Raw genomic sequence first — 24,115 nt, forward strand, 5'->3', positions numbered from 1 at the left:
ATATACATTAATAAATCGTTCTTTAAGCAATTAGATTCAACAATAACCTCATTTATTTGGAATTCTAAACATCCACGCATCAAAAGAGCGACCCTACAAAGACAAAAGGCAGAAGGCGCATGGCTCTACCTAACTTCCAGTTTTATTACTGGGCAAATATACAGTCGATAAGAACCTGGACACAAATAGAAGAACATACACAGGCATGGACCGCAATAGAAGTAAAATCCTGCAGTACTTCTTTGTATTCCTTGCTTTGTGCTCCAATAAACACACGTTATCGGCAATACACTAATAACCCAATTGTGCTCCACTCACTTAGAATCTGGAACCAATGTAGAAAGCATTTTAAGACGGAGAAGCTTCTTTCTGTGGCACCCCTGCAAAAGAACCACCTCTTTCAACCCTCACAAACATATGCAGTTTTAATATCTGGAAAAATTTGGAATTAACTTGCTTAGAGATCTTTATATAGACAACGTCTTTGCATCCTATGAACAATTACATTCCAAATTTAACATTCCAGCTACAAATTTCTTTCACTATCTTCAAATCAGGAACTTTGTTAAACAGAACCTTCCAGATTTTCCTCATCTTGCACCCTCATCCACGCTGGAAAAATTATTGCTCAATTTCAAGGAGTTAGACTCCATCTCTACAATATATAAAATCCTTTTACAATCCCTTCCTTTCAAAGATCCAAGAGGACACTGGGAAAATGACCTCTCAATTAATATATCAGAAAAGGAGTGGAAAGTAGCAATGCAGAGAATTCACTCAAGCTCCATATGCAAAGCATACAATTATACAACTCAAAATTATATATCGAGCACATCTGTCTCGACTAAAACTCTCCAAAATGTTTCCAGGGCATGATGCAACCTGCGAACGTTGCAACCAAGCCCCAGCCTCACTAGGTCACATGTTCTGGGCCTGCTCCAAATTAACATTATTCTGGACAAAAATTTTTAATTACCTCTCAGACAGTCTTGGACTCACAATCCCTCCTAACCCATTAACAGCTGTGTTTGGGGTTCTTCCAGAGGGTCTTAAAGTGGAGAAAGACAAACAAATTGTGATTGCATTCACTACACTGTTGGCACGCAGACTTATTCTGATAAACTGGAAGAACCCAAACTCTCCTCTTTTAAGTCAGTGGGAAACTGATGTGTTATATTATTTAAAATTGGAAAAAATCAAATACTCAGTTAGAGGATCTGTGCAGACTTTTTTCAAAACATGGCAGGATCTAATCAGTAATATTTTGAAATGATTTTATAAAGCACAGAGAATTTGTTGATTTAGGTATTTTTAAAAGCCTTAAATTTTACACCGTTTGGCTTGCTCTCTCTCTCAAGGGTGGGGATCGATCTGTTCTTAGCATAATTCTTTTTTTTTTTGTAAAAACTTGATTGCTATGTATTGATTGTAATAAAATTAATAAATAAATAAATAAATAAAATGTGAAAGAGTTGACAAAAAATCATCTGAAAAGCAATGTATGATTTCAGTATTTTAGTTCCCTGACAGAAAGCAATAGTCAAATTGAGATGTTGGGCAGACTGTACTATGCCAGTGCAGCTACAACTTTCAGCTAGTAGACAACACTACGTTTGATTATCCACTAGTGTGTCTGTCCAGTTGCTATGTTCCTGTCATTCCAAAAGATGAATGTCATAACCATTAGTATTGGAACCGATACCAAATGGCATATGACAGAGACACACACATTGTATTGTGCACTCCAAATGTTAATGCTCAGGTCTGTGTTGATTAAGATTATAACCCTGGCAGCATGGCTAGTTAAATATATAATAAATAGTATAGTAATAACATCCCAAATAAGAAAGCAAATACAGCAAAGCAGACTGCACTTTTGCAATCTTCACTTTGGAATGTTTGGAAAAAATTAAAACATAATGCTAGCACAAAGATAGAGGTCTGCATGGAACTAAATGTATTAGCCATATTAACCATAAACTGTAAAGTGTACATTTCCTTTAGACTTTAAAAGATTTTAATAAATCCTTGTTGTAAATTAGTGAATTATTTATTTTCTCTTTTGTGTGTTAAAAAATAACATACTTCAGGCCCAACCCTCAATCCTGCTGTGCTTATTTGCACCCAAATCACAAGAATCTGATAAGCGTATGCTGGAGCCCAAAGCTGGGAGAGAACAAAAGGATGAAACAATCAGCAGTACTAAAAACTGCAACACATGCAGTTATTTTTAAAATGTATCTTTAATCTGCTAATGGTTAATCAATAAAAATTCATTTTGGGTGGATTGGCTCTATCTATTTTCACAAGGACATAGTACATAGCAAACTTTTCAAGGACGTTGTGCACATCAGCCATACATTTTCAAAGTAGATTTGTACAAAAATTAAACAGTTTCTATAAAAATAAAGTAACACATGATGAAACAAAAAAAAAAAAATCTTATTTAATGCTACTAATGTCATACGGTAGGCACAGTAAAAGATGATGTAAAATATATACAGTGAAGAAATGCTGGCAACAGAAGAACAAAACAAATCTCCACATGAAGCTTAAATAATAACGCAAATATACCAAATTGGATCAGGCTAAATTTTTTGCTATATTAAAAATGCTAAGGCATTTCTTATGGCGGCCATATTCTCTTTGAATAGGACATTTAACAAAACTAAAATTAAGGATAACTAAAGAATTAAATATGAATATTATTCTTAGTACAAACCAAATGTGACATAAAATTGGATTTCCATAGATTAAAGTGCTAAATAGCTCTTTCAGTGGGCTTATAAGCTATTACAATCACATTTAAGGCAGCTGACTGTGTGGTTTGCATGTGAATAGCAGCTTATACTCTGTCAAAACAGCATCTCTCTGTCTCTTCAGATCATTCGCCTTACAAAGAATACTGTACACCATGAATAACATGAGACTTTCAGGAAGAAGGCCCATAAAAAAATGAATACAAAAAAAAGATCAATAATAATGCTAACAGCGTAGTTGGCAGTGTTTCCCATCTTTACAGCTCAGCATGAATGCCTGCACAAATGTTTGATTTGATTGCTTATTTTTTGGATTTGTAAACAGACATTTGTATTTTTAGTTTAACACAAACATCACCTCATAGAGAATCCCAGTCGTTAGGCCTTAGAAAGCCAGAATGTGTTCTTCTAATAAGAATGATCTGCTGTAAGCACAGAGTTGAGTGATCAATAAATGTAATTAACCCTCTGGATTTGTTTTCACAATGCTCTGATATACTGCTCCTGTTCTTTACTCCTTTCATTCTGGATAAAAAAAAGAGGGCCGAGTGCTTCACAAGAAAAGAAAATCAAATTAAAAAAACATAGTTGATACACATTAAGGAAGCATTCGAAAATGGAAGTCCATCAGAATGCTACTACATTTCCATATGTCATATCACAAATAGGCAGTATACTGACTAGACCAAAAACAGTAAATACATTAAATAAAGTGGACAACAGATGCATCATGCAATCTGTTGGCTCTGTGTTTGTGCCTGTGATCTGGTATCTTGTCTCAATGCAGGTTATTTTTCTATTCATTATTTTTGAGAGAAAACTCTTACTAAAAAGGAAATATCCTAATTAATGTCCAGGTATACAAGACTTAAAATAATTTTAGTCTACAAATACATTAAATACATTTAATACATTACAAAAAGTAGAAGAGACAATCTCAACTACAGGATCCTGAGGAATGTTAATGTACTGTAGTATAAAAGGACTCAATATAAGCAATATATAATTCTCTGTATAAAGGTGGTTTTAAATCAAATTTAATTAGAATATTTAATGTAAACCTGAATAACTGTATTTAAAGATTTTAAAATAAAAGCCAATAAATTATAGAACTGAATACAGTATAGATTTAATGGCAGTGTGGTGTATGGCCAGCCGTTCATCCTGGCCAATACCCCCAAGCCGCCAGGTGGCGCCCTCCCTGTAGTATGGAGGTGCACTGAAGACCAGCAGGGCATCATGGACATTGGAGTCTTTATGCACAGCTGGATACCATGGGGGCCACTAGGAGAGGCTGCAGGGAGGAACAATGTTTATTTGCCATACACCCCGGAAGTATGTCCGAGTCACATGCACAAGGGGAATGATGTGCTTCCGGGGTGAAGAAAAGGACTTTTGATCTGACATATTTTTTTCCAATAATTTGCTTGAACATTCCGGTTGGTTTTGTGACTTCTCTCATTTTGCTGAGAATCATAGTTCGCTTGCAGGAGTGATATATTCATGTTAATTTGAGACAGAGGCTGCGGGCCAGAGTAGGGTCCTCCTCACTGTCATGTTTCTCTACTATGCAGGCACAGCCGTGGGGGACGGCTAGTAGTATATATTTCTCAAAAAATGCAATATAAAGTATGCAGAATGTGTTCATATTTCTTTACTAGAATCAAACTTTTTCTTAATATTATTTCAAAATGTTGATTTTTATTAACTAAAGATTTAATAAAATATGTAGTGTACATTAATTTACTATATATTTAACACTAGCAAAATACCCGCGCTTCGCAGCGGTGAAGTACTGCCTTAAAATTTTTATTAAGAAGAAAAGTAGACCTTTTTAAACTGAGGGAAAATATACCAATAATTATTTGTTAAGGATCTCATTGTATACCATGTTGTCAGTTCGGCCCTCCGGTTGTAATATGACCAAGCTGTGCACTGAGCTTACTCTTGAGCATGCAACAGACAGTTGGCCATGTGAAAAGCAATCTTGTTTCAAATCTCACAGCTTGAATTGCTGCTGTCATAATCGGTTTGAGTTTCATGGTTTATTTCAATTACGACAGTATTTGCAGGACTTGTGTTGAAGTGACATTCGGCATCTGTCAAACGTTGTAAGCATACAACCGGTTTCATCGATAACTTCACATCCAGCTTTTGAGAGTTTAAACATTCATAAACATCAAAGTGTCCACTACTGAAATCGTCACCTGTGAGTCTAAGATGTTTAAGAGGCACTGGCAGTTGTCGAAAGGTGTAAAATATTTGGCCATTTCGGTACACTTGAAAGCGACAACCAAACAATTCAGCGGCAGCCATCAACTCTCATGCTGATCCATAGGTGAAGGGCTTAAGCATTTCACTCTTATAGTGCTCCTGTGTAGTATAATTATCTCCTGTACCATCATCAGTCCACACCTTGAATCTGTCCCAGTCATTCAATATATAAGACACAATGTTCCTCCGGATATCAAGAGTTAGCCTGATATGGCCGTGCAATATGTAACAAAGAGAATGGAAAAGGTAGGTGCCATCTCCGGGCATCGAAACCACTCGGTAAGTGACAGTTCTTTGATCGATGGTGAAAACCTCGATAGACATATTAATGGGGGTACGGTTGGAATAATAATGGAAATGGGTACCTGAACAATGTAAAGTAAGTCTAAAATACCTAAACAATAACTATAATCATAATAAACGAACAATAAAACAGCGGAGAAGCCGTGGATTAAATAAAAAGGCTGTAGTTATCAGCAGGGAGACGTGAATCCCGTGGCGAAGCAAGGAAGGGAATGTAGAGACCGGAGTGATGGACGACCTTATGCAGGCAGGCAGCCAACAACGTGGGAGGCGTTTGGATGGGGGACCCAAAGCTGCCTCACACGGTGACCGAGCTGCAGGCTATGGATGTATATATGTACATAAGTAGGATTCAGTTAGCGTTGGGAACCCGTGCACCAAATATCTTGAAGATGGGTCCGTAAGTAACAAAGACGGTTGAAAAGTTCAATATGGCGGCCAACAGTGGCGGACGTTGTCGACCGTTATTACCACTACGCGTAGAATTTCGAAATGAAACCTGCTTAACTTTTGTAAGTAAGCTGTAAGGAATGAGCCTGACAACTTTCAGCCTTCTACCTACACGGGAAGTTGGAGAATTAGTGACATTGGAAAGTTCAATATGGCGGCCGACAGTGGCATCATACCACTGAAATAAGTACGTACATCGGTTTTAGTTAGCACAGGGAAGCCGCCTACCAAATTTCGTGAAGATGGGGCCATAAATAAGAAAGTTCAACATGGCGAACGTTGTCAACCGTTATGACCGTTACGCGTAGAATTTCAAAATGAAACCTGCTTAACTTTTGTAAGTAAGCTGTAAGGAATGAGCCTGCCAAATTTCAGCCTTCTACCTACACGGGAAGTTGGAGAATTTGTGACGTTGGAAAGTTCAATATGGCGGCCGAAAGTGGCGTCATACCATCAAAATAAGTACGTACATCGGTTTCGGTTAGCGCAGGGAAGCCGCCTACCAAATTTTGTGAAGATGGGGCCGTAAATAAGAAAGTTCAACATGGCGGATGTTGTCGACCATTATCGACCGTTACGTGTAGAATTTCGAAATGAAACCTGCTTAACTCTTGTAAGTAAGCTGTAAGGAATAAGCCTGTCAAATTTCAGCCTTCTATCTACACGGGAAGTTGGAGAATTAGTGATGAGTGAGTGAGTGAGTGAGTGAGTGAGTGAGAGAGAGAGGGCTTTGCCTTTTATTAGTATAGATATATATAATTATATTGCTTAATAGTAAATATTGTAAATAATATGCAACTGATTTTTTTCCTGACTAAATATTTAAAAATCAACTATTCTATGTAATGCATAAACATAATACATGTGAATAGATGATTATATTGCATAATTGTATATATTGTAAATAATACACAACTGAAAATGTTTGTTCTTGAAGGAACATTTTTACTCACACCAGTCCAGGTGAACATTGGCTGTAACAATGAATTGGTCAGGTGCTATGTTAGCCGCTGTTACTGGCTGCACCGTTGATTCACATTTGTATGTGTCATTAGAGCATTGTTTGATAATTTTGGTGATTATTTTTTCTGTTTTTAAAGTGTGACTAATACGTTTTTAAGTGACTGGCATTTTAAAGAATTGATTATACACCAGTGACTAATGCATTTTGACACAGAAAGAAAATGCTTTATGTAAGACTGAGAATGAGCCAAGATGAGTCAGTGTGAGGGAACACAAGAGAGGTGGTGTAGGAGGCTGCTGTATGTGTATGATTTTAGATTTATCACTGTTCAATGCTACACTTGGCTTTACTGTCATCAGTAAACAAAAATATCACTGTTTATTATACAACTATCACAATTATAAGACAACATTGACGTTTGTCAATCAAACCTCATTTATTGCTCAATAAAATGAGAAATGTCCCTTTTGAGATGAGCAGGTAAACATGAGGCCAGATTGGTCTCATAAAAGAAAGCTTACTCCATTCTGAAAACTTCTTGATGAATGTTTCTATGTGTAATGTGCATCATATAGATATTAAAAGTACTCCATAAAAGATAAAAAATGACATGGATATTAGTTAGAGAGGCGGAGAGCTCTTTTTATAGTCAAACAAAGAGATGGCAGGCAGAACAAAGCAGGGTTTGTTTACTGATATGACCGAAATTACTATTAAATCAAAAGAGCAAAACAGGCTCAAAGTCAGGGGGATAAACAAGAGTCAAAGCTGAAAGCAAAATGACAAACTAATTAAACAGGGTCATTCCTTTGATAAAAGTGCACATGTTTTATAAGCCCAGTTCTAATTCATAAATAAAATGGCTGTCATAAAGCGACATTCACTTGTTATCTCTCACCAAGCAACTTGTGCGATATCATAACAAACCATTCTAAAATGGACAAAAATAATCTTTATATTAGAAGCAAAAAGAAGAAACCTTTAGTTTTAAAAAGTGACAGTTTGTAATAGTGAAACTTAAGCATTTACGCCTTTCAAAATGAACCGTGAAAATATGTGCACACTCCACTGTAATGTATAGCTTGGTAACACCCAGCTCTATGATGTGCTCATTATTGAATCAAATATGCCGCTAATAATAATGAGTGAAACTCTAAATGCATCCCTCATTTCTGAAGAACCCAATTTACTCTCTTGAGTGACAGAACTGATCACTGAAAGCTCATCTTACATCTCAGTTTAACAAGTTTAGCACAATGTGGATTTAAAACTGCTATTTCACTCAGGATAGCTTCTGAGGAAAGTCATGGTTTCTTCCTTGGCTTCATCAAGGTCGTTGGGATAAGGAAGCTGCTTTATGCAAGTGTAGCTATCTTTATTATTTTTGAAAGGATTTTGTCATGTATTTCAATATGTCATCTGAGATCAGGATTAAATTTTAACCGTTAGTTTGTACAAAAAATGAAGTTACTAAAGCGTAACTTTGATAAGGCAAGGTACGGTGACTTAAAAATTTTCAGTGTATTATTTCCTCTCAGACTATTCAGTGTATAAGCAATACTGTCAGACTGAGTCTTTCCATCCTGTATATCAGTTCATTGTTATACTGTGAACTCGTCCTTAGGATGTATTCCTAATCACCTAAAATACATATGAATAGATGACAATAATGTTTGGTTGTGTGCAGATCTACTACATCTAACCACTAGCAAAACAGATAATGTTCCCCTGAGATATTCTTTGACTATCACTGTAGTCTAGCTTTACAATGGCTTATACAGTTTCCACTTCAGCTATATTCAAAAATAACTATTAAATACTGAGGAAGGTTAATTCAAATTTACTGTTCTTGGTGATGAAATACTATACCATGCATTCACTATTATTAATTGGATTCATCTTCCTACAGGAAGAATACAGGAGTTTAAATGTGACTCCTAAATTTATTTTAATAACTTATGAAGCTTTAAATTCATACTCCTTACAACTAAATCCTAAGAATATGTGAGGGTTGAAGCCTTCTTGGTGACCACTCAGTCAACCTTGTACACTGTTCTGAATCATATGTGCCCCAAACATCTTTGTTTCTATCAAAACAGAAAAGCCTAAATTGTACCTTTTATGTGGGTAAATCAATAGGCTTGTGCAAACCCCAATTCATCATGCACTATGGCATGTGTAAATCCATATCTAAATGTGTAAACCATTGGTCTTCTCTAATGAAGGCATTTGCCATGTCAATTTCAGCTTGTATATGTGATGTATTTGGTCAACCAGATCGAGCATCATTGATTACATTTGTTCTTCCTGCTTTAAAACTTTCTTCTTCTTCTTCTTCTTGTTCTTCTTTCAGTTGCTCCTGTTAGGGGATCCCACAGTGGATCATCTTGTTCCATGTCTTCCTGTCATCTGCATCTTGCTCTGTCACACCCATCACCTGCATGTTCTCTCTCACCACATTCATTCATCTTCTCTTAGCCCTTACTCTTTAGCCCTTTCTTTTCTTGCCAGGCAGCTCTATCTTTAACATCCTTTTCCCAATATACCCAGCATCTCTCCTCTGCACATGTCAAAACAAACGCAATCTCGTCTCTTTGACTTTGTCTCCCAAACGTTCAACCTGAGTTGACCCACTAATTTACTCATTTCTAATCCTGTCCATTCTCGTCACACCCAATTAAAATCTTAGCATCTTTAACTCTGCCAATTCCAGCTCTGTCTCCTGCTTTCTGGTCAGTGCCACAGTCTCCAACCCATATAACATAGCTGGTCTCACTACCATCCTGCAGACCTTCCCTTTCACTCTTGTTGATACCCGTCTGTCACAAATTACTCCTGACACTCTTGTCCACCCATTCCACAATCCCCATTACTCTGTATTGTTGATCCCAAGTATTTAAACTCATCCACATTCACCAACTATACTCCCTGCATCCTTACCATTCCACTGACCTCCCTCTTATGTACACACATGTATTCTGTCTTGTTCTTACTGACCTTCATTCCTCTCCTCTCTAGAGCATATCTCTACCTCTTCAGGGTCTCCTCAACCTGCTCCCTACTCTCGCCTCAGATCACAATGTCATCAGGAAACATTATAGTCCAAGGGGACTCCTGTCTAATCTCATCTGTCAACCTGTCCATCACCAATGCAAATAAGAAAGGGCTCAGAGCCGATCCCTGTTGTACTCCCATGCATCCGTCACTTCCCTCATAATATCCTGTACATCTCTTACATACTCTATGCCAAACCCGTCCTCATACAATACCATAACTCCTCTCCATGCACCCTGTCATATGCTTCCTCCAGGTCCACAAAGACGCAATGCAGCTGCTTCTGGCCTTCTCTATACTTCTCCATCAACAACCTCAGACCAAAACTTTAAAAATTTCTACCCATTCATAAACTTCTCCTTGAGTCATGCTGTTTACATTTCCATACTTAGCCAACATCCTTTGGTGAATTTCAGCAGGTTTCACTCCCTCTGCACAAAGAATTCTCACAATGGCATATTGTGAAACTGATGATACAATCCCACAGTAGAGCATCCACGTTTACTTGACCTTAGCTTCAACCTACGCTAACAGCAGAACACTGTGCTGTGTGTATTCAAACTATTCATAAGCCATCGCAAATGTGTTGCTTTGTGTCAGCCTCTATCCGATGCATAATTTTCAAATTGCCTTTATTTTCTGATTTAACCTTGTAATTTAATTTTAAAAATAAGTTTTGCTTAGCGTATAAATATATTAAATTAAAACAGTAACCAACTAATCACAAAATTAGCTTTCACAAAAAATACAAAAATACTCACAGCTTCTGATTTTGGAGGTACTGGAGGAGGCGTTGGCACTTTATTGCTTTCCTCCATTTGCAATATTGCAATATTAGGTGATCCCACAGGTCCTTCCAAAGATGATGTGGATGAATGGAAAGAAATAAGATTTTGTTCTATTTTAACTCCACATTCTTTACTTTGTACATTTCCACTGACATCTGTTAAATTCCCCATGTTTGGACTGGTCCATAATTCCTCATATGGAATTTCTGCTTGTTCCACAGTCCTGAATTCATTTTCTGCCCAGTCAGGAGTTACATATTCTCGTTCACTTTCACTACCTTCAGCTGGTGTTAAAAGTTCATGAGGCATGATTTGCTGTTCTCCCAGTGAGTCTCTGCAACTCTGGGTGTGATCACCATTAGCGTGCATCAAAGAGCCACTGTAAACACATAAAGATAGTCGCTGAAAAGACTGTGTCAGCTCATCTCGTGCATAGTTCAAGGAATTTGAGGTTAAACCCTGTAAGCACACCCTGATCCGTCGTGGACTTGTGCACTCGTCTGTAAAATCTGCTTTCACCTCTCTCACTGCCTTGGAATACTCATCAGGGTTGAACCGCTCCTGGCAAAATAACGAACTCTCATGTGTGGCTGTCTCAAACACAGGATCTCCCCGAAGGAGACCCTCAGGCAACAAGAAGCGGGGCATATCCGTCAGCAGCAAAAAATGAAAGGGGGCCACCTCTTCTTTCCGTAGAATGCAACACAGAACTACAGTCTTGGAGATAATGCTCACTAACTTGTAACGGTGGCCTTCCCGGATGATGTGAAGGTCATATGGATTTCTTGGAGGCCTGCTGGGAACTATTACATTGACAGGCAGACGAACTTTTTCAATGATGCTCCGGATGGTGTGCTCACCTTCTTGCATTTGGATTTCTAGGGGACTGCGGGTGCTGAATTTGCCTTTACACTGGAATGGTAAACTGAGACTTTCATTGGTTCTGTGATTCATACAAATTAAACAGGGCATCTTCCCTTTTACCTGCTTGCTTAGAGTGCTGGTTTTCCCCAGCTTTCGCAGAATCGTGTTAAACCGAGATTTCTCTTTTACAGTCTTGGCACATAAGATCTCTGCCTGTCCCATTAATGTGAGCTCATCACCAGCATGCAACGTGAAGTTGTATGCTTCACTGTCTTCACTGAATTCTCCAGAGACCACCTGTAATAAATAAAAACCACACACTTAAGAAGGATGCTTCTCCCAAATAAGACAGATATAATCTACTTTGTAAAAGATTTACTGCATATGCTACATAAGCAAATTATTTTGTTCTGTTTATGTACATTTCCTTTGAGAATCCTTGTATTGTTAAAAGTTACAGCACATTTCAAGGTTGACTAGTAAGTCTAAACTACACTGATGTGAGCATGTGCAATTGTGTCCTAATGGTGGCCTGAGTTGCTTTTCAGACATGTGCCCATGAGAGTGAGAATCCCCAGCAACACTAAACAGGAACGAGAATGGCTGAAAAATAACTGCTTGTACAACTTTGAAAGGAAACAAATTAATTAAATGTGATAAAACCAATTCATGATAAAGATTTTACTAAAAAAATTGATAAACGGATCATTACTGGGAGCAACAGACAGCCATGACAAATAAACAGCTGTGGCCTCTATTGGGCCCCTAAACCCCAGGCACAACCATAAAGAAAATGATTTTCACTTACACAAAATACCTTAATAGGCTTCTTCTTCAAGGTCTTGATAAAAAAAACCAGCACAATTCTCTTTCATTCCTCCCAGGCTCACCTTGTCCAACTCCCAAGTCTGAGAGTGTGGTGGGACAGCTTCATTTATGCTGGACTCAGCAGTACATCCGGTGCCACAGCATTACACGATGGAAACACTTCTGGGTTTGATGGAAGCTCAACAAACCAGGCATATCCCTCCTCTGCAGATCCCCCTGGTGGCCCAACATGGCTGCTCATCAGGACTACAGCTCCCAATATGCCCTACAGGTGTACAAATGTTCCACCAGACGAATGACAGACTGAGTGGATAGGAGGAATACATGCCACCAGGATGCAGTCTCCCTCTGTCCTATTGTTATTATGGCCTCCCAGCTGGAAGAGACACCAGTAATCAACCTGGTTGGGACACTTGTCTATCCACGTCCTTCCATAAAGGCTTTCCTGCCAAGTAAGTGACCATCCATTCTGACCCGGATTCCGGCCAACCTATGTCATCAGTGACACAGCAAATAAGTCTTAGCTGCTCTGTTGTAATCTGAGTTCAAAGGGCAAGACCACTATGAACTGTTTCTATTCTGCCCCAGGTCCAGTGTCCTTCTTTTGAGACACCCTGGTGTTATATACTGGCACAACAGCAAAAGACTCAAAGCTTACAAGTCTGTTAATTGGTGTCCCATTCTGGAGCATGCACTATATGGAAAGAGATCACTTGTTATCTAATCTGGTAAGTCTCTTATCAGGACCTTTCCCCTGTCTTATACCTTCTTAGTGCTCATTCTTTCAGGTGGGAAACCACAAGACCAGTTTCCTTATGTAGAAACCCATGCTATCCTGTGCAGAAATGTATTATATATAGTATATATACATACTGAACTATGTAATAATGTGATACTAGTCACTGCTTTTTGTCAGGTTTTATGACTTTTATTACTTAACATTTTTTTTTTCTGTAATACGGTTTACTTACTTCAGCAGTGACATTCATTGTCTCTGGTGACTCTTTTGAAGTCAGTAGTCGGATTGGGAGAGCATGGGGGGGTCATGAGGTCGCTGGAAAGGGGTGTGTGGTGCTCCCAATATCTATGCAAAAGGAAAAAGGTCCAAGTCTTTAGAGTCCTTATGCTTCCTGTCTTGCTATATGGTTGGCGAGACATGGACACTATCCAGTGACCTGAGACGAAGACTGGACTCCTTTGGTGCTGTGTTTCTTGGGAGAATTCTTGGGTACTGCTGGTTTGACTTTGTGTTAAATAAGCGGTTGCTCATGGAATCCCAAATGAGGCACATTACCTGCATTGTGAGGGAACTTCGGTTACGGCACTGCGGCCATGTGGCGTGATTCGCAGGATCCTCATTGTTGCGGACCCGAGTGGCTGGACCAGGCCAAGGGGGTGCCCATGTAACACTTGGCTGTGGCAGATAGATGGTTATTTCTTTTTTTTTTTATTTATTTATTAATTTTATTATAATCAATACATAGTAATCAAGTTTTTACAAAAAAAGAATTATGCTAAGAACAGATCGATCCCCACCCTTGAGAGAGAGAGCAAGCCAAATGGTGTAAAATTTAAGGCTTGTAAAAAATACCTAAATCAACAAATTCTCTGTGCTTTATAAACTCATTTCAAAATATTACTGATTAGATCCTGCCATGTTTTGAAAAAAGTCTGTACAGATCCTCTAACTGAGTATTTGATTTTTTCCAATTTCAAATAGTATAACACATCGGTTTCCCATTGACTTAAAGAGGAGAGTTTGGGTTCTTCCAGTTTATCAGAATAAGTCTGCGTGCCAACAGTGTAGTGAATGCAATCACAATTTGTTTGTCTTTCTCCACTTTAAGACCCTCTGGAAGAACCCCAAACACAGCTGTTAATGGGTTAGGAGGGATTGTGAGTCCAAGACTGTCTGAGAGGTAATTAAAAATTTTTGTCCAGAATAATGTTAATTTGGTGCAGGCCCAGAACATGTGACCCAGTGAGGCTGGGGCTTGGTTGCAACGTCGCAGGTTGGATCATGCCCTGGAAACATTTTGAGAGTTTTAGTCGAGACAGATGTGCTCATATATAATTTTGAGTTGTATAATTGTATGCTTTGCATATGGAGCTTGAGTGAATTCTCTGCATTGCTACTTTCCACTCCTTTCTGATATATTAATTGAGAGGTCATTTTCCCAGTGTCCTCTTGGATCTTTGAAAGGAAGGGATTGTAAAAGGATTTTATATATTGTAGAGATGGAGTCTAACTCCTTGAAATTGAGCAATACTTTTTCCAGCGTGGATGAGGGTGCAAGATGAGGAAAATCTGGAAGGTTCTGTTTAACAAAGTTCCTGATTTGAAGATAGTGAAAGAAATTTGTAGCTGGAATGTTAAATTTGGACTGTAATTGTTCATAGGATGCAAAGACGTTGTCTATATAAAGATCTCTTAACAAGTTAAGTCCAAATTTTTTCCAGATATTAAAACTGCATATGTTTGTGAGGGTTGAAAGAGGTGGTTCTTTTGCAGGGTGCCACAGAAAGAAGCTTCTCCGTCTTAAAATGCTTTCTACATTGGTTCCAGATTCTAAGTGAGTGGAGCACAATTGGGTTATTAGTGTATTGCCGATAACGTGTGTTTATTGGAGCACAGAGCAGGGAATACAAAGAAGTACTGCAGGATTTTACTTCTATTGCGGTCCATGCCTGTGTATGTTCTTCTATTTGTGTCCAGGTTCTTATCGACTGTATATTTGCCGCCCAGTAATAAAACTGGAAGTTAGGTAGAGCCATGCCGCCTTCTGCCTTTTGTCTTTGTAGGGTCGCTCTTTTGATGCGTGGATGTTTAGAATTCCAAATAAATGAGGTTATTGTTGAATCTAATTGCTTAAAGAACGATTTATTAATGTATATTGGTATGTTTTGAAATAAAAAAAGGAGCTTAGGAAGAATATTCATCTTAACAGTGTTAATTCTTCCAGCTAGTGTGAGATGAAGGGTTGACCATCTATGCAAGTCTTGTTTAATTTTTTCCATGCAGACGCACGAAATTTTGTTGATATAGAACTTTATGTTTACTTGTGATGTTTACCCCGAGGTATTTAAACTGTTCTGCAATGATAAAAGGAAGGGTGTCTAATCTAATATTATATGCTTGCGAATTCACCGGAAAGAGTACACTTTTATTCAGATTAATTCTGAGACCAGAGAGCTTTTGAAATTCTGTGAGTGCTGCTAAGACTGCAGGCAGAGAATTTTCTGGGTCTGATATATACAGTACCATGTCATCTGCATATAATGAGATTTTCTGTTCCAGTCCTTCTCTGCTAATCCCCTTTATCTGATCAGTATTTCGACAATGTATTGCCAGTGGTTCAATGGCAATTGCAAACAGCAGTGGTGACAAAGGGCATCCTTGTCTTGTGCCACGCTCTAGTTTAAAGTAGTCTGAGCAAATGTTATTGATGCAAACTGAAGCTTCTGGGTTAGTATACAGTAATTTAATCCATGCACAAATGTTGGGCCAAACCCAAACTTCTCCAAAATAGTAAAAAGGTATTTCCATTCAATCATGTCGAAAGCTTTTTCTGCATCCAATGATAATAATATTTCTGGGGTGTTTGATTTAGTTGGTGAGTATATTACATTAAACAGGCGTCAAGATTTGAAGATAAGTGTCGGCCCCTAATAAATCCAGTTTGGTCTTGTGATATTACCGAGGGAGCACTTTCTCCATCCTTCTAGCTATGATTTTAGAGAGTATTTTAACGTTGTTATTCAGAAGTGAAATTGGTCTGTATGATGCACATTGTAATAAGTCCTTATTTTGTTTTGGAAAGACAGTGATTAGTGCTTGGCGAAAGGTTTGTGGAAGAGATTGGTTATCTCTGGCTTCTGTAAATGTTGCTAATAGGAGGGGAGCTAGCTGAGCGGAGAATTTCTTGTAAAACTCTGCAGGGTAGCCGTCAGGGCCTGCTGCTTTTCCACCTTGGAGTGACTTTATAGCATCCAGTAATTCTGATAATGACAGAGGTTTATCGAGTTCCTCCACACTAAAAGCGCCAATTTGTGGTATCTGTAATTTATCCAGAAATGCATTAGATTGTATATTGTCTTCTTTAAACTCAGTAGTATATAGGGATTTATAGTAGTCTCTAAAAGTGTACATTATATTTTTGTGTTCGATGATTTTATCTCCATTCGTGTTAGTAATTACCGAGATTGCGTTGCACATCTTGCTTGTGAATTTGTTGCTAAAAGCTTATTAGCTTTCTCCATGTTCATAATAATGATGTCTGGATTTGTAAATTAGTTGTTCGGTTTCTTTAGTTGTCAAGAGGTTTAATTCTGAATGTAGAGCCTGCCTCCTCTTATGTAGAGTCTCGCTTGGTAGTCTGGCATGTTCTTCATCTATTTTAGTAATTTCACTTTTATCTCTGCTACTTTCTTCGCTCGGATTTATTTCTGTGGGAAAGATATGAGATAATCTGTCCTCTTAAGAAGGCCTTAAGAGTTTCCCAGAGTATTCCTGCAGAGATCTCAGGGATGTATTTGTCTCTAGAAAGAATTTGATTTGTTTGGATATAAATTCAGTACAATTCTCGTCAGCTAATAGAAGCGGATTGAGGCGCCATCTGCTGATGGTTATTTCTAGAAGGTGGGACTGGACCGCATGTCTACCTGTGGGGTTGCCAACCAGGATCCTGAGCAGTTCTGTCGTGTGGTGGGTGCGGCAATGCGATGTACCAGTGCATGCTTTCCAACCTGACCTGACCTTTAATAACACTCTTCAAGATAAAACACTTAATAACCATTTTTCATCAGCAAAAAAGAACACTGAATAGTGATGTAGTGTTTATAAATAATGACTTACAGCTCTTCGCAACTATTTGGAACTTGGCCTGGCCAATGTCTCAATTGCATTTACATAAGTCATCACTGACATTCAATATGAACCTGATTTGGTTTTTGGTACCATAAGTACAGAAGCACAGAGTAGAATTAATTTCACTGCTGTTTCTTCAGCTTGACTTACAACAATTTAAAATGAACTCCCAATCTAAAGCATGAACAGCTGACCAGTAAGTCTTTTATTAAAGCAAAATGATAGGCAGTTATATGGTGTAAATGCTCATGGTGTGAAGCTGTCCTGGGAACGCCAATATTTGTAAAGAATACAGTAAGAATGCAATATTTGCTGGACATCTTTCTGACAAATGCAAACAGCAATTGCAACAATGTTATTGACTTTATACAAATTCTCATAACCCATGAGGCAGGAAACTGTATGTAATAAAGAAAAGTACATATATTATGTCTAGGTCGGGCTGTTGACTTTTTTTTTTAATTATTTGGCGTCTCAGTGGATACAATAAAAGAATTCTTCACACTCTTTGTGCAAAGGTTGGCAGAATCATTAGTCATTATCATCTTGGTAATCTTTGTTCTCGTTTATTTAACGATCATTAGAACAAAGACGTTAGAGGAATATTTATGTAGGTGAGTTTTCAAGATTGTCATTGAATATTTGTCCGTATATTCACAGAAATATATAAGAATATAAAATAAAGTTGTGAATCAGAAAACTGAAGCATTTATATATTTCTGGTAAAAGAAGAATAAAGCAGAATAGAGAAGTATGGTCTGAGACTCTGGACTGCTGCCTGTTTCTCTTATGCTTTTCACCATATCGCTGTGGCTACACCCTGTAGCAACAGTGGCTTGTACCTGGCCCAAGTTCCCCTAGGCCTGAGTACCCTAGTCAGTAACATATGCAGATTAACGTCATGCCCAGGATGGAGCAATTGCAGGTTAAGGGCCTTGTTCAAGGGCCCAATGAAGTAGAGTCACTTTTGGTGTTTACGGGATTCGAACCGGCAACCTTCCGATTGCCAGTGCAAAGCCCTAGCCTCAGAGCCACCACTCCACAACTTTGACAAAACTATGCCTTTTTCTAAATTTTTTATGAACGTAAATTTCACCTTACTGCTTTTTCCAAATACAGAATCAGACCAGCTATTTCAACAGTGAGGTCAATTAGAGAGAAAAAATGAGCAGCTGATTGGAAAACTGGCTAGAAGAAAATATCCACAAATACAGATGGTCCCCAGGACTGGGGTGGGCAGCCAGTGCACTAATTAGTCATGACTATCCGCAAATCCAACAATGGTAGTGTCCATCCTTTAGTCCATCTCTGACACACGGAAGAAAAAGCCTGCGTAATCCTCAACCACACCACTTACAGTAACTTGACTCCAGTGACTCCACGTGCCAAGCCAACCCTTGGTGAGGCAGGGGTGGTGGTTGAGTCAGTTTTAGTCAGGGTCTCAACTCTGGCCTTGCCGCCATAGATGGCCCTACCAGGGGTACATGACTCCCGAGGGCACTGTTCAGGGAATCATTGATCACACAAACCACTTTGCCACATTAAGGTGCTGACTCAGTGGAACAAATGCACTAATATATGTAAATACACCCACACATACATTCTCAAATAAGATTATTGCAATTCAGAGTTGAGGAGGGGTGGAAGCACAGGGCACACAGAAGCAACTCCCTGGACAGGCCAGCAAGCACTTCTTTGTGATTTGAATTTGTACTTATAAAAGATGCTTCAAAGTCATATGAAAAAGAACTGTACTTATAGAAGGTGTCAGGAACATGTTAGATGTTGCCCTGATTTATGTGTAATTCATAGATTATTATCTTCCTTAATTTGTTATTAGTTTTGTAACAATGCAGTGTTGCCTTGCTGTTTAATGATCTCAACCATCTTGTAATTTGTTTTCTATGAGTGCCACTATGTTTTTTACATGATATCTGCCATTATAAAATATTGACAGTACCAACACAGATGACTGAACATTCTAACCAAAGAGAAGACCCGTTAAAATGTAGAAAAGGCTAAAAGGGCTTCTAAACAACTATAGTCTAGCATTTTTTATTCTGACTTGTTTAACATCTTGACTTTTCATTTTTGTCATGTCTTGATTTTAATGCTTGGTCTCTTTTTGGTACATTTCTGACACTTGCCTTATCACAACTATTTCAAACTTCCTTGAAAACTATATTCATTTCACTGTTGCTAAAAATTATTTTAATTTAACTAGATTAATTCACATAATCATTACAGCATAAATTTATCTTCATGTGAAAAAGGTATGTCTCACTGCGACAAATATGAATATACAGTATTGATGTCCAAATCATTTGCCTCTCCCCAACACGTTAGATGAAATTGATACATATGAGTTTCTGTAGTTTTTGGTTTGAAGATAGATTAGATATATTATAATTTAAAACCTTGCTGGATCATTTAGAAAAGATCTGCATTTTCATAGGAAACACCAACAGAATTCATCTTGTTTTGTCTTTCTAAACTGAGAACAGCCAGAAGTATAAGGATTCAGCCGGAATATGTGAATGTTTATTTTATTATTTATTTCTGTTTTCAAAATTAAGAAGGTAGGTAGATGGTATTCTCTTCCAGGCATTTTAACTTCCCTGTTATTTGCACAGGACCACATGTTGACAAAGCAGCTGATAATACCAGAAAGAACCTGAAATGTCTGGTGGTTCACCTATTCTTCAGACATAAAATGAAACTACATGAAACAGAAACTTGCAATCAAGATTGTATTTAGACCAAGTAATTCAACGTAACAGACATCATAAATATAAATAAAATGAACCAAAAATTGCATCAAATGAAATAATACAGATGAAAAAAAATGTACTGTAGGTCAAATTTATCATCCGGAGTTGGTTTCTATCTGTTGATCAATGCTATACAATTAATGAACGATTAGAAGTTAAATTCAAATATTCAAGTCAATTAATTTTATTAGAAGTCTTTACTGAGTAGAAGCTCAGAGTGTTTAAAAATATTTTTCAATACTTTGACGTCCAGCGAGAGACACTTTAACGTCCCACGAGACAAGGCAGTGAGACAAAAGGACAGCTGCTGGCTTTTAACTTTAAATGATCGATGCGCAGTGCGACAAGCAGAACACGCAGCTCAGCAGCCGCAAGCCAGCAGCTGTTCTGTCTGCATCTTCTTAGCATGTGCTCGGCGCCCCCCCCCCATTCATGATGTAGGTGGCAAGGGCATGAAGTGGCTGGTGCGTAGCATGCCCCCTGGGGGGAGAGGGTGGGCGAGCGAAGTGAGCAGGGGGCAAAGCCCCCTAGTTTAAATATATAATGGAATGATTACAATAAAATTAATATATATATATATATATATATATATAAGCACACACTAAATGCTCAGTAAAACACAATGATTATCATAAATAACCCATGGCAATAAAAATACCTGTTAACATTACCTGAAATAAGTAAATTCAGGTTCATTACCTTTCTTATTTTGAACTATTTGCATAATTTAGATATCTTGGGTTATCTTAGTTGGTGGGGCTGGTTATTTCCGAAAACGAACGAGACTCCCACCTGCCAAATAGTTACACGACCCAACAGCGGCCGGCGTCCAAATTCTTAGACGGACAAGTGGCTTCCAGCCACGTGAGATTGAGCATTAACAGGTCTGTGATTCACTTGTATGTCCAGTACTGCACGCGCGCTACACTGAATGGATCAACGTGGTGTCTGCCCGGCGCTGGGAGCTGTGCGTAATGAACCCCATTCGTGATGGAGACCGTGGCTTGCAATTGTTCCCCACTAACGAGAAATTCCCAGTACGTGCGGGTCATACGCTCGCACTGATTATGTCCCTACCCTTTGTAAAAAATGGTCAAGTGACTTAGTGGATTATATATAAAAAAGCAGCCGGAACCGCAAAGAACAATGAAAAATCAACGTGGAAACCGACTGAGGCGGTGTTTGGAAAATTAACAGTCAACGTGACTTACAGGTGCGTTTGGACTGTACACAGACGAAAGCGACTCAGGTAGGGAGTTGGGGCGGCACATAAGCGGCAGTGCGTACTGAACGAGCTCCGTTCAACCCCGTCCTTCGCTTTGGAAGGAGAAGGCGCGACGGCGCTCCTCCAGTTTTCAGTCATGGACAATTGTATGTTGGTTCGTAGCATGCATTGTTCCAATGTTACTTTTCTTGGTGGTTTATTAAATTACGAATTTTTCAAATGTTTATTTTTTCCTCTGTGCTTAAAAATTATTTAAACAGCGGCCTGATTATGCGGCGTATGCTACGCCATGGGTTGGCTAGTTAATAATAAAATACACAGATATAACTTTTAATTATAGTATTATAAATATTAATCAACAGCAGAAATATTTTCTTTCAGACAGAGTTGTCAATGTTTAGTAACCTTCATCTTTCCTTTAAATATAAATACAGGAATAGGCTGAACTTAGAAGCAGAACCGTTCTTGAAGTTATAAAAACTGCAACCCAACACAAATAATAATGACCCTGTTAAACATAAGCACACTCAAGCTTCACAATTGACTTTGAGTTGTTTTTCTCCTTTTATTTAAGCTGTAGTAATATGTAACCTGATTTATTTTTCTGCTAAAATGTTTGCAAATTTAAACTGTCGAAATTTTAGGGATTGTAATTTTTATTCCTTATCAAACCATGCTACTGTTCTTATATACCAAAGAAAAACTAAAAGACATACACAACCACACAAACACTCTTTGTAATGATGTGACAAAGTTATGCAGTATTAGAGGCATGAGTAGCAGTTAAGAAATCTCAATTTTAGTTGTGCCTAGTTCAGTACATAAATAACTTAAGTTTGAAAAAAAAATGGGGATACTTCAAAATAATTCAGTTCCTTGAGGTGGTTAAAAAAGGCCATACACCCCAGGCCTACAGACAGCACATGACACTTTCTCACATATATGTCAATAGTCAGCTGAAGTTAACCACTTGCTTTAATTAAAAGCTCTACTGTTATTCAAACTCATACAGTGTGACAACTATTAGCAATATCCAAGATCTAAGACAATGCTCCATTCTGCAGAAATGGTTTCATACTATTTGGGGGCCCAGAAGGTACACTTGGGTGCACCCTGAGACAAGGTTTGAAAACCCCTGAGCCAAGCAATTCCATTAGCAGTGGCTGAAAAAAGATGACATTGTTGATGCTTGCTTTTGATTTAGAACACTCCCAGATGGTTCAAAGGACAAAATTGTCAATACCTGTAAACTTAGTACAGGCAAATGTAAATATCACAGAAGTACAACGTCCTTGCTCTTAGGAGCAAAACATGTATGATGCTACTGTTAAAAACTTGAAACATCAGGCAGCAAAATCGGTGGCTGACTGCAGTCCATGAATATACAACTGGACTTACATCCACAAATAAAACTAAGCATTAACAACCGTTCTTTATCGCAATATGATTGCATCAGACTGTACACCTCTAAATATAGTTGAAGAAACCCAAAATTTTTACACATTACCTTTACATTGGACAATTGTGTCACATACCAAGGATTTATACCAGCTTACAGCGGTTTGAACACCTAAGAAGTTGGACAGCAGTGGCATTCACAGAGTACTGCTAGAGACTGCTGAAGCACGTTGGTTAAACGTGCAAAATCACAATTAAAATTTTGCATTGTTTGACACTGTGGTGGCTCAGGGTGGCTCCATGCTCACTGGTGCTCCCAGGAGCTTCTCAAGCCCATACCTGTCAATTGTCATGAACTGAGATAAACCAGGCAAATGAGGACACAAACATTCAGCAAAGGAATTAGTGCAATAGTATCAAGTGATTTTACTAAAATCAAATAGTGCAAAAATGATCTTCAATAAATAAATAATCCATTAAAATTCTAAGTGTCCTGTGGAGGTTAAAATCAATGAATATATCCATAAAAACGAGGTTAAAACACAGCAGGAAACAGATTTAAAAATTCAAAATCCCAGATCCATCCTTCTCTAATCTTGACTTCTCCTGTTTAGTGCACACTGCTGTCTCCTGACCCTTCCATTTCTGTTGTTCTTTCCTTTAAACTCTGTCTCTATATTCTCTCTTTTTTTCCTTTCCCCCTTCTCTGCCATGCAGCCTCCCTTAATACTGCCTGACTGGGTTCAGGTGTATTACTCTGCTTAATAAAAGGTGTGAATGAGGCACCTGACTGGCATTCTCACATTTGCATGTAAATGTGCGATCAGTGAAGTACCCCAATCAACCACGGAATGGCACATGCTCATGCACACACGCTCCCGTTCGAAGCCTGCATGCTCTGGGACTCAATTACTTATTTAAAAATCACACTTTGCTGCAGACCTTGTATCACAGACATGCCTAATAATAATTAATATTTACATGTTATCATGGTAGCTTTAGGTACCTGGGTTCAAATCGCAACTTGGTCACTGAAGATGTACATTTGAAAGGCATGTCCTCTCTATACCTGTGTGGAGATTTTCTCTGTGGATACTTTAGTTTTCCTCCCATATCCCAAATATGTACATGTAACATTAGCTAATGTCTCTAAGCTGGACAGTTTTGATTTGTTACTGTGTCTATTCGTGGACACTATGATGAACTGCTGGCCAATCCCGTCTGTCTTACATTGATAGGTATGGCGGCATGCATGGTCACAGCGGCTCGCGGCTCTCCTTTTCAGTGCTCTTTTTTGTTGGTTTTGTACTTTTTTTTCTTGCTTGGTTGTGCACTATCGATTCTGCGAACATCCGCTACACCCGTCAGCACCTTATAGACATCGGTGTCCAGTGCCAGACATCTGTTTCGAGTGTTTTTCATCACACACACACAACATCCCAGACAACATAGCGAGACCAGCGGGCTCTCTGTGGATTGTTGTCAGGTCTAGGAAATGGCACAGATGGAGGAGGGAAAGGAAGCAGAAACGGGGCTGCAGATCCGGTGTTATGCTAAAGAAACAACCATA

At 38.4% G+C, this 24,115-nt stretch overlaps 1 protein-coding gene across 1 annotated transcript in view; it reads right to left on the reverse strand.

Annotated features, from left to right (window-relative positions):
- Nucleotides 1–24,115, reverse strand: part of gareml (GRB2 associated, regulator of MAPK1-like) — a 263,131-nt gene that overhangs the window by 61,805 nt on the left and 177,211 nt on the right. Inside the window, exon 4 of the mRNA XM_039748129.1 lies at nucleotides 10,566–11,753. Coding sequence (XP_039604063.1) covers nucleotides 10,566–11,753 — 1,188 coding nt within the window. The remainder of the gene's footprint in view (nucleotides 1–10,565; nucleotides 11,754–24,115) is intronic.

The sequence above is a fragment of the Polypterus senegalus genome, chromosome 3, assembly GCF_016835505.1.
Source record: "Polypterus senegalus isolate Bchr_013 chromosome 3, ASM1683550v1, whole genome shotgun sequence".
Classification (NCBI taxonomy): Eukaryota; Metazoa; Chordata; class Cladistia; order Polypteriformes; family Polypteridae; genus Polypterus; species Polypterus senegalus.